This window comes from Rhinoraja longicauda, chromosome 5, assembly GCF_053455715.1.
Source record: "Rhinoraja longicauda isolate Sanriku21f chromosome 5, sRhiLon1.1, whole genome shotgun sequence".
Lineage (NCBI taxonomy): Eukaryota > Metazoa > Chordata > Chondrichthyes > Rajiformes > Arhynchobatidae > Rhinoraja > Rhinoraja longicauda.
This window is the reverse complement of record NC_135957.1, coordinates 8,212,976-8,222,378: the sequence shown is the minus strand read 5'-3', so window position 1 is coordinate 8,222,378 and position 9,403 is coordinate 8,212,976. Positions and strand designations below refer to the sequence as shown.

Genomic DNA, 9,403 nt, shown 5'->3' with positions numbered 1-9,403 from the left:
CCCAGAGGTTATGAGAAGCCTGTTCTGATGTCTTTCGGGAAAAGGCAAACAGCCAGAGGTTGCCCTCCAAATCAGTACCAATGTCGGAGGTAGAAAGAGTGAAGCAAAAAATTGGATCACAAAGCTACTAGTAATCCAGATTACTAACAATGGCACGTGTTAGTGAGTACAGAAATAGGAAGATAAAGGAGACAAATGCGTAGCTGGAGAGATGGTGTTTACTGTAACAAATCCATCTGAGTGAACTTGGTTAATCTGAGCCCAGGGTTCCTGTGAGTGGGGACTTTTACATCAGAGGAGGAGGGGGGGGGGGGGGGGGGGGAGCAGATCTGATTGAACCTTTGAAAATGTCGTGCTTTGAAGAATTGTGATAAATCAATGCAATCTTTCATTGGCAGAAAGGTCAGTCACAGAGAACACAAGATGAAAGAAAGTAACAGAGGCAAGACGTGAAAAAGTATCTTCATGCAGCAATTACTGCAGTCTGTAATCACTGACTGGGAGGGCAGTGGATTCAGTAAGAATTTTCTAAAGGGAACTACAGGAAAAAAAGGAGACCGCATGGGTTTTCTCTGGGTGCTCCAGTTTCCTCCCACATCCCAAAGACGTGTGGGTTTGTAGGGTAATGGCTTTTGTAAAATTGCCTCTAGTGTATAGGGAGTGGATGTGAAAGTGGGATAACATAGAACTAGTGTGAATGTAGAATGGTAGATGTGGACTTGGAGGGCCTGCTTCCATGTTGTATATCTAAATTAAACTAAACCCAATATTGGCAAACTGGAGAAAATCACAGGACTGTGGGAAAAATCAGGGATGGTGGGACTTACTGGTGAGCTCCACCTATCACTTTTTTTTAAAGTAGTTTAAGAGATTCAGCATGGAAACTGGCCCTTTGGCCCACTGAGTCCGTACTGACCACTGATCACCTATTCACACTAATTATCCCACTGCATGCTGGGGGCAATTTACAGAGGGCAATTTACAGAGGCCAATTAACCTACAAACCCACACATCTGGAATGTGGGAGGAAACCATGTGGTCACAGGGAGAAGGTACAATCACCACCCGAGGTCAGGATTGATCCGGGGTCTCTGTCGCTGTGAGGCAGCGGCTCTACAGCTGGGCCAGCTTTGCCCCACCTCCACCTCTCGTTCAACTTTCTCCCTCATACTACCATCAGTCTGAGGAAAGGTCTCAACCCGAAACGTTGCCTATCCCTGTTCTCCAGTGATGCTGCCTGACCGGCTGAGTTACTCCAGCATTTTGTGTCTTCTGTGGGAGTGTGGTGGGTGGATGGTCTTCTGGTGATTCTGGGTTGCCATGCTTGCGGTTCAGGACTGGACAGGCAGCACTAACCAGGCTAAGACTGCAGCACTGTCTTTTGTCACTGCTGTGAGCTTAGTTCCTGACTGTGGACACTATGTGTGAGGACATCCCAGGGCAGTGTTGTGGTCAGTAACAAGTCATGCTGCAGCTTGATAAAACTCTCGTTCTGGAGTACTATGTGCTGTTCTGGTCACCTGTTCGGTGCAGGAGGGATGTGGAAACTTTGGAGAGGATACAGAAGAGGTTCATCAGAATGCTGCCTGGATTAGAGGCTATTAGCTATCAGGAGAGGTTGGATTGTTTTCTCTGAAATGTTGGAGGCTGAAGGGAGACCTGAAAGAAGTACATTAAATTGTGAAAGGCATAAATCGTGCAGACAATCAAAATCTTTTCCCCTGGCTGGAAATGTCAAATACGAGAGAGCATAGCTTTAAGGTCAGAGGGGAGACGTTGAAAGGAGATGTTTGGGGCAGGATTTTTGCACATCGAACTAGCTGCCAGGGGTGGTGGCAGAGGCAGCTACGATAGTGGCATTTAAGGGTTTAGGTAGGCATGTGGACGTACAGGAATTGGAGTGATATGATTTTTAGATTTTTTAGATTTAGAGATACAGTGCAGAAACAGGTCCTTCGGCCCACCGGGTCCGCGCCACCCAGCGATCCCCACACATTAACACTATCCTACACCCACTAGGGATAATTTTTACATTTGCCCAGCCAATTAACCTACAAACCTGTACGTCTTTGGAGTGTGGGAGGAAACCGAAGATCTCGGAGAAAACCCACGCAGGTCACGGGGAGAACGTACAAACTCCGTGATATGGATCACGTGCAGGCAGAGATTAGTTTAACTTGGCACCAATTTCAGCACAGACATTGTGGGCCGAAGGGCCTGTTCCTTTGCAGTACTGTTCTATGTTGTGTCAGCAGTGTTAGCATCTCATCAGCCTTAGTGCAGCACCAACACCTTCCCATTCACCTGTCCACCCACACTGGCCCCAGGTAACACCCCCTCCACTCCACGGGTCCTCATTCTCTGTGTTTCTGCACCACCTCTGGCCTCTCAGCCCCCCCTCTTCTCAGTATTCCCCCAACTCTGGCCTTGTGCTCGTTGCCGACTCCATCGCTCCACCATGGCTGACCCAACCTTACGTTGTGCAGGAAGGACCAGCAGATGCTGCTTTAAACTGAAGATAGACACAAAAAGCTGGAGTATCTCAGTGGGTCAGACAGCATCATTGGAGAAAAGGAATTGGTGACATTTTAGGTCGAGACCGAAGAAGGGTCTCAACCTGAAACCACCTATTCCTTTTCTCCAGAGATGCTGCCTGACCCGCTGAATTACTCCAGCTTTTTGTGTCGGTCTCCAGCCTGACGTTACCTGTGCCCCGAGATTTGCGATCCCTCGACTCTTGCCCCTGTCATTCTCAGAGCCCACTTTAAACCCCGCTGACTGATCCGGCTTCCCTTCCCTGCCTGGTGAAAGGTCCAGTTTGGTGATGGTCCCGCAAGGTTAGGTAGCGCACATTGACCCTCTGAACCTGCCGCTCCATTCATCACCACCACGGCTGATCTTCCAACTCCATTTTACAGAGTCCTCATTTCTCGTGATGCCCAGGCCACTGTCAGAACCCTTACAGTCTCTGAGTCCCAGAGATTCACTGCTCGCTGAGGGAAGAAATCCCTCATCTGAGTCCGACGCTGCCCCAGACTGTTCTCCCTGGAAGCAGATTCCACAGCCAGGAGAATCATCTTATCATATCATATCATATATATACAGCCGGAAACAGGCCTTTTCGGCCCACCAAGTCCGTGCCGCCCAGTGATCCCCGTACATTAACACTATCCTACACCCACTAGGGACAATTTTTACATTTACCCAGCCAATTAACCTACATACCTGTACGTCTTTGAAGTGTGGGAGGAAACCGAAGATCTCGGAGAAAACCCACGCAGGTCACGGGGAGAACGTACAAACTCCTTACAGTGCAGCACCCGTAGTCAGGATCGAACCTGAGTCTCCGGCGCTGCATTCGCTGTAAAGCAGCAACTCTACCGCTGCGCTACCGTGCTTGCCTCAGACCTTGGGGACAAATGAGGCTGAGGCCCAACGACCTTGCAACAATACCTTTATTCAACAACACATACCTTTATAAAAATAGTTGAGTGGGTTTGGGTCACAGTTCACGGTTTCACATTGAATACTCCATGGGCGTGACTGAAGTTGATGGGATGGATGGGCCGGGCCCAAGGGTAGAAACAGAGGGAGGGGCAGCATCGATGGGCACGGTGCCTCAGTCAGATGCTAAGTAGTGGTCGGACACAAAGCGTGGGATCTTGCTGGTCTTGACTGGGTGACAGGTGGCTTTGCAGATCCGCTCACGGTTGGCGTACAGGATTTGGTTGATGGCGAACTCGCTCTCCTGACCAATGTCGGTCAGCCGCAGGTCACATTCCAGCAAGGTCTTGTTCATGGACATGCCCTCCAGCAGCTGCTTGCCACCCTCCTGCAGGGAGAGAATGGGGAAACTCATAGGGCAAGAGGTACAGTCACACAGGACCACGCTGCACACTTGCATCCTGGGCCTGGGCTCGTGCTATGAGGCCAGTGTGAGGGGCTTCAACTGAGGCAGTCACATGCACTGGAGGCAGCACTGTTAATGGCTTCTGTGGAAGTACCAGCCTGTCATCATCATCTTTGGGAAAGGGAATCTGTCCTCACTTTGTCTACCATAATGATACAAGGAGACACGAGCAGGAGGAGACCACTCGGCCTCTCAAGCCTGATCTGTCCTTCAATAGGACCATGAATGATCTGCCTCAGGCCTCAGTTTCTCACAGCTCTTGTTGAGTTACAGAGTCATTTAGGCTCTTTGTCCCACCGTCCCCGCCCACCATTAAACCCTCAGTTCCCTGATCTACAAATGATCCCACTCCTCTTTAAACCCCCAGTGATCCATCCTCTACTACTTACGGGGTGAGAATTGCACAGATTCACCAGCCTCTGTGAGAAGTCCCAACATACCATAGTCTCTTATCTTGTAACCATTTCCCCTTTTTTGAACACCATAGGAGCAGGAGCAGGCCACTGGGCTCCTCGATCCTGCCCCACTATTCAATATCATCATGGCTGATCTATCCTGGCCTCAACTCCTATGCAGGAAGGAACTGCAGATGCTGGTTTACACCGAAGATAGACACAAAATGCTGTAGTAACTTAGTGGGACAGGCAGCATCTCTGGAAGAAAGGAAGGTGGCATTTCGGGACCCTTCTTCAGACTGAGAGGTCAGGGGAAAGGGAAACTAGAGGCATGAAAAGGTACAAAGAACAAAAGAATGAAAGATAAGAAAAGAACAAATTAAGGCCAGCAAGGATGATCAAGGAAAGGTGGAGACCACAATGGTCCATTGTTGGCTGTGGAAGAGGTGATAATGAGGGGGTACGAACAGTGGCCCAATGCAGGATGACAGTGAAACTAGTAGAATGACCAAGGTGTGGGAGGGATGGAGAGAGAGGGAATGGAAGGGTTACTTAAAATTAGAGATATTAAACTGCCCAAGCAAAATATGAGGTGCTGACTCTCCAATTTTGCGTTTGGCCTCACTCTGACAGTGGAGGAGGCCCAGGACAGAAAGGTCAGTGGGGGGATGAAAAGGGGAGTTAAAAGTGTTTGGCAGTCGGGAGATCACGTAGGCCAAGGCGTACTGAACGTAGGTGTTCAGCGAAACTGGGCGATCGTTAGGAAAGATGTGGAAGCTTTGGAGAGGCAACAGAAGAGGTTACTGGAATGCTGTTGGATTGGAGAGTATTAACTTTAAGGAAAGGTTGCTCAAACCGGTATTGGTTTCTCTGGAGCATCAAATTTGAGGGAAGACTTGTTCAAAGTATATAAAATTATGAGAGGCATAGATAGGGTACACAATCAGAACCTTTTTTCCCAGGGGGGAAATGTCAAAAACTTAAGGGCATAGCTTTTAGGTCTGAGGTGGAAGGTTTAAAGATGTACGGGGCAAGTTTTTAATCACACAGAGAATGATGGGTGCCTGGAACTCGCTGTCAGAGTTGGTGGTGGAACCTACCAGAGGTGATGGCGGCATTAAAGAGGCTTTTGGACATGCACTGGTTATTCAGGGATTGGAGGGATATGGATCTCATGCAGGCAGGGAATGTAACTTGACATCATGTTTGTTTGAAACAGACATTATGAGCCGTAGGGCCTGGTCCCCTTGTTGTGTTGTACGTTGTCTGCAAGAACAAAGGGGTCACAGTTTAAGAATAAGGGGTAGGCCATTTAGAACTGAGATGAGGAAAAACTTTTTCAGTCAGAGAGTTGTGAATCTGTGGAATTCTCTGCTTCAGAAGGCAGTGGAGGCCAATTCTCTGAATGCATTCAAGAGAGAGCTAGATAGAGCTCTTAAGGATAGCGGAGTCAGGGGGTATGGGGAGCAGGCAGGAACGGGGTACTGATTGAGAATGATCAGTCATGATCACATTGAATGGCGGTGCTGGCTCGAAGGGCCGAATGGCCTCCTCCTGCACCTATTGTCTATTGTTGTGTGGTGGATCCGAGAGGGGAATGGCCATCAGCTTGTGGTGTGAAGGAAGGCGCGACGCTGGAGAGAGCCTGCAGGCCTGACCACAGAGAGACTGTGCTTGCAGGAAACCCTGTGGGCACAAGAGCCCCCCCCTGACCCCCGCGGTACTGACCGGGCCGAAGTTGTTGCAGGAAAAGTTGATGGACTTGAGGGTCTGATTCCTCATCAGGACCTCGGAGATGACCACAGCCACCTGTGCCGTCAGCTCGTTGCTGCCCAGGTTGATGTCTTCCACCGAGGACTTCACCAGGGCTCGGGCCAGGGCTTCCCCGCCCTCGTCGGTGATCTTGTTGAGGCGCATGTTGATGGAGCGCAGGGTGGAGTAGCGGCGCACCTTGTAGGAGATGGCTTTGGCCCCGAAGGCACCGATCTGGTTGTCGCACAGGTTGACCGTCTCCAGCTTGGACTTGAGCAGGAGCTTGGCCAAGGCCTTGGCGCCGTTGTCTCCAATCAGGTTGTGGGACAGGTCGAGCTCGACCAGCGAGGGGTGGTTGAGCATGTACTTGATCAGCACCCGCACCCGGTCGTCGTCGATCCTGTTGCGGGGGAGGCGGAGAGCCCGCAGGGTCTTGCAGGCGTGGATGGACTTGGCCAGGGAGAAGCAGTCTTGGTAGGTGAACTGGAACATGTTCCACTGGAAGTTCATCCCGCAGTCCTTCACGCCGTACGTGACTTCCAGCTCCTCCAGGACCAGCAGCTTGCTCAGTAACAGGCTGAAGTCGAAGTGGTCCATGGAGGGGCCGTCGCTGTCGCTGCCCGTGTCTGACCCATCGTCGTCCAGCCGCTCGGCAGTCTGCTTGACCGGCGGCAGCAGCTGGCTGATGTCCAGCCTCTTCACGTAGTTCCTGCACAGAGGGATCAACTGGAAGACCACCTTCAACTCAGTGGTGTCGGGCACAAAGTACTCGATGACATTCTTCAGCAGCCGCTCGAAGAACATCTGCTTCCAGCTGCCCCCATGGCGGGAGATGTCGCACACCTGCCAGCACTCGAGGCAGCACCTCCGCCAGTAGCCCTCGTCGCTCACTAGGTTGGCCGTCACCTGCAGGGGGATGGTGGTGGAGATCTTGGCCAGCACCTTGTTCTTGTACACCTCTGGTAGCACCGTCAGCAGTGGGTGCACTGTGTGGGAGGGGAGGTAACAGGACAAGTCACTGAGAGCATGAGGAAGGGTCTCGACCTCGACCCGACACCCATTCCTTCCCTCCAGAGATGCTGTCTGTCCCATAGAAACATAGAAAATAGGCGCAGGAGTAGGCCATTCGGCCCTTCGAGCCTGCACCGCCATTCAATATGATCATGGCTGATCATCCAACTCAGTATCCTGTACCTGCCTTCTCTCCATACCCCCTGATCCCTTTAGCCACAAGGGCCACATCTAACTCCCTCTTAAATATAGCCAATGAACTGGCCTCAACTACCTTCTGTGGCAGAGAATTCCACAGATTCACCACTCTGTGTGAAAAAAAACTTTCTCATCTCGGTCCTAAAAGACTTCCCCTTTATCCTTAAACTGTGACCCCGCTGAGTTACTCCAGCATTTTGTGTCTACGGTTTAAAGCAGCATCCGCAGTTCGTTCCTACAACATTTTGCAGAGCTCCAGAATGGACAAACCCCAGCTTCCTACTTGGCACCTCCAGTGCACCCCAGCTCCCGCACTCACTCACACCTCGCACGGTCCCTTCAACACCAACACTCGCACACTCATTCTCACCTACTCACAAACAATCCCAAGTTGCACGCTGACACATACAAGAGGGCCCTACATGGGAGAGGGCAAAGCTTGACCTATCTGAGGATATCAGGAAGTGTCTGTGCAAGCCTGTTGAGACCAGCGACCACTGCCCTATCAGCTTTAAAATAGTTGCGGATAAAGACAGAGTGGGCTACAAGTTAAAATTCTGAATTGGGGCAAGGTCAACTTTAATGGTATCAGACAGGAACTTGCTAAAGTTGATTGGAGTAGGTTGTTTGTGCGCAAAGGAAAATGCGGAAAGTGGGATAATAGACAATAGACAATAGGTGCAGGAGGAGGCCATTCGGCCCTTCGAGCCAGCACCGCCATTCAATGTGATCATGGCTGATCATTCTCAATCAGTACCCCGTTCCTGCCTTCTCCCCATACCCCCTGACTCCGCTATCCTTAAGAGCTCTATCTAGCTTTTAAAAGTGTGATGACAAGAGTCCAGGGCATGCATGCTCCTGTTAGAGTGATGGGCAAGGCAGGGCCAGGGGCAATATGGAAGTTTGGATGTAGAGAGAAATTGAAGCTCTGGTCAGAAAAAAAGATATGGGCAACCGGGAACAAGAGTGCACCTGGAAGAGTTTCAGGAACTGAGAAAGAAATCTGGAGGGCAAACAGAGGTCAGAAGATAACTCTGACAGATAATATTAAGGATAATCCAAAGAGATTTTATGTACATTAAGGGGAAAGGGGGAACTAGAGAGAGTGAATAGGCCCCCTCAGGAATCAAAGCGGTCATCTCTGTGTGAAGCCACAGGAGGCGGGCAAGGTCCTCAATGGGTATTTCTCCTCTACTCTTATCATGGGGAAAGACATGAGGATGGGGAACTTTGGGCAATCAATGGAAGTGTCTTGAGGATAGTCAATATCACGGTCGAGGAGGTGTTGAATGTCCTAAAGCGTATGAAAGAAACAAATCTCCCGGGTCTGAACAGATATATCTGATGACACTGTGGGAAGCGAGGTAAGAAATTGCAGGTGCCCCGGCTGAGATATATCAGTCATCATTAAATACAGATAAGGTGCCAGAACACTGGAGGGTTGCAAAAGTTGTGACTCTATTTAATTAGGGCTGAGGTCAGATTGCCCGGCATCTGATTGAACTGGCTCTTCCACATGCACCTACCAGCAAAGTTCTTCACAATGTGGTCGACGCAGAGGTCTGTGAGTGGCTGTGCCGTGGCCAGGGACCAGTTGCGATCCTCGGCGATGATCCTCCTCATCCTCCGTGGGTCGGCCGCTGGGTTTGGCCCCGAGTACATGGTGACCCATGGGTGCTCATTCATCGTTGCAACCTAGATGTGGTCGCTGGCTCAGGCTGCTGAGTGTCCGGCAGACGCCTGTGGTGCTTGTGGCAAAAGGCAGGCCGAAGAGGGCTCACTGCAGGGAGAGGAGCAAATTGCAGTCATGTCCAAACACGAGTCCCTTCATCCCTGCTCCTATCCTCGACACATTCCCAGGCCAACAGTAGATTGGTTTGGAATCCTATCATTGTTCCAGTTCCCTCCGTGACTTACCGATCACAGTCAGTAATCTCCAGCATATCTATACCTCCCATTGAAATGCTTGCTCATTCCCAGCGTCATCATCTAACCACTAGCACCTGGCCTTCAACCACTGGGCCCTCACCTAGGATTCTCTTCATGAACCTCCCTCTCCCCTTAAACATGCTCCTTAAACCAATTTCTTTGACCAAACTATTGGTCATTCACTGATTACGTGCCCCAGCACCAACTC

At 50.5% G+C, this 9,403-nt stretch overlaps 1 protein-coding gene across 1 annotated transcript; it reads right to left on the bottom strand.

Moving 5' to 3' along the window:
* Positions 1–3,501: 3,501 nt before the first annotated feature.
* drc5 (dynein regulatory complex subunit 5) lies at positions 3,502–9,040 on the bottom strand. The gene is made up of 3 exons (XM_078399985.1): positions 8,793–9,040; positions 6,034–7,043; positions 3,502–3,832 (listed from the first exon to the last, which is right to left on the bottom strand). Exons 1-3 carry the CDS (start codon positions 8,950–8,952, stop codon positions 3,620–3,622), a joined length of 1,383 nt encoding a protein of 460 aa, XP_078256111.1. The 5' UTR covers positions 8,953–9,040; the 3' UTR covers positions 3,502–3,619.
* Positions 9,041–9,403: the final 363 nt, after the last annotated feature.

What these genes read in the sequence shown, in the direction of transcription:
- drc5 (XM_078399985.1), bottom strand. Translation starts at nt 8,952, where the DNA reads ATGAATGAGCACCCATGGGTCACCATGTACTCGGGGCCAAACCCAGCG. An exon ending in CATTGTGAAGAACTTTGCTG is followed by an intron (nt 7,044 to 8,792) that starts GTAGGTGCATGT and finishes CCTCCCACACAG; the next exon opens with TGCACCCACTGCTGACGGTG. An exon ending in CCTGCAACAACTTCGGCCCG is followed by an intron (nt 3,833 to 6,033) that starts GTCAGTACCGCG and finishes CTCTCCCTGCAG; the next exon opens with GAGGGTGGCAAGCAGCTGCT.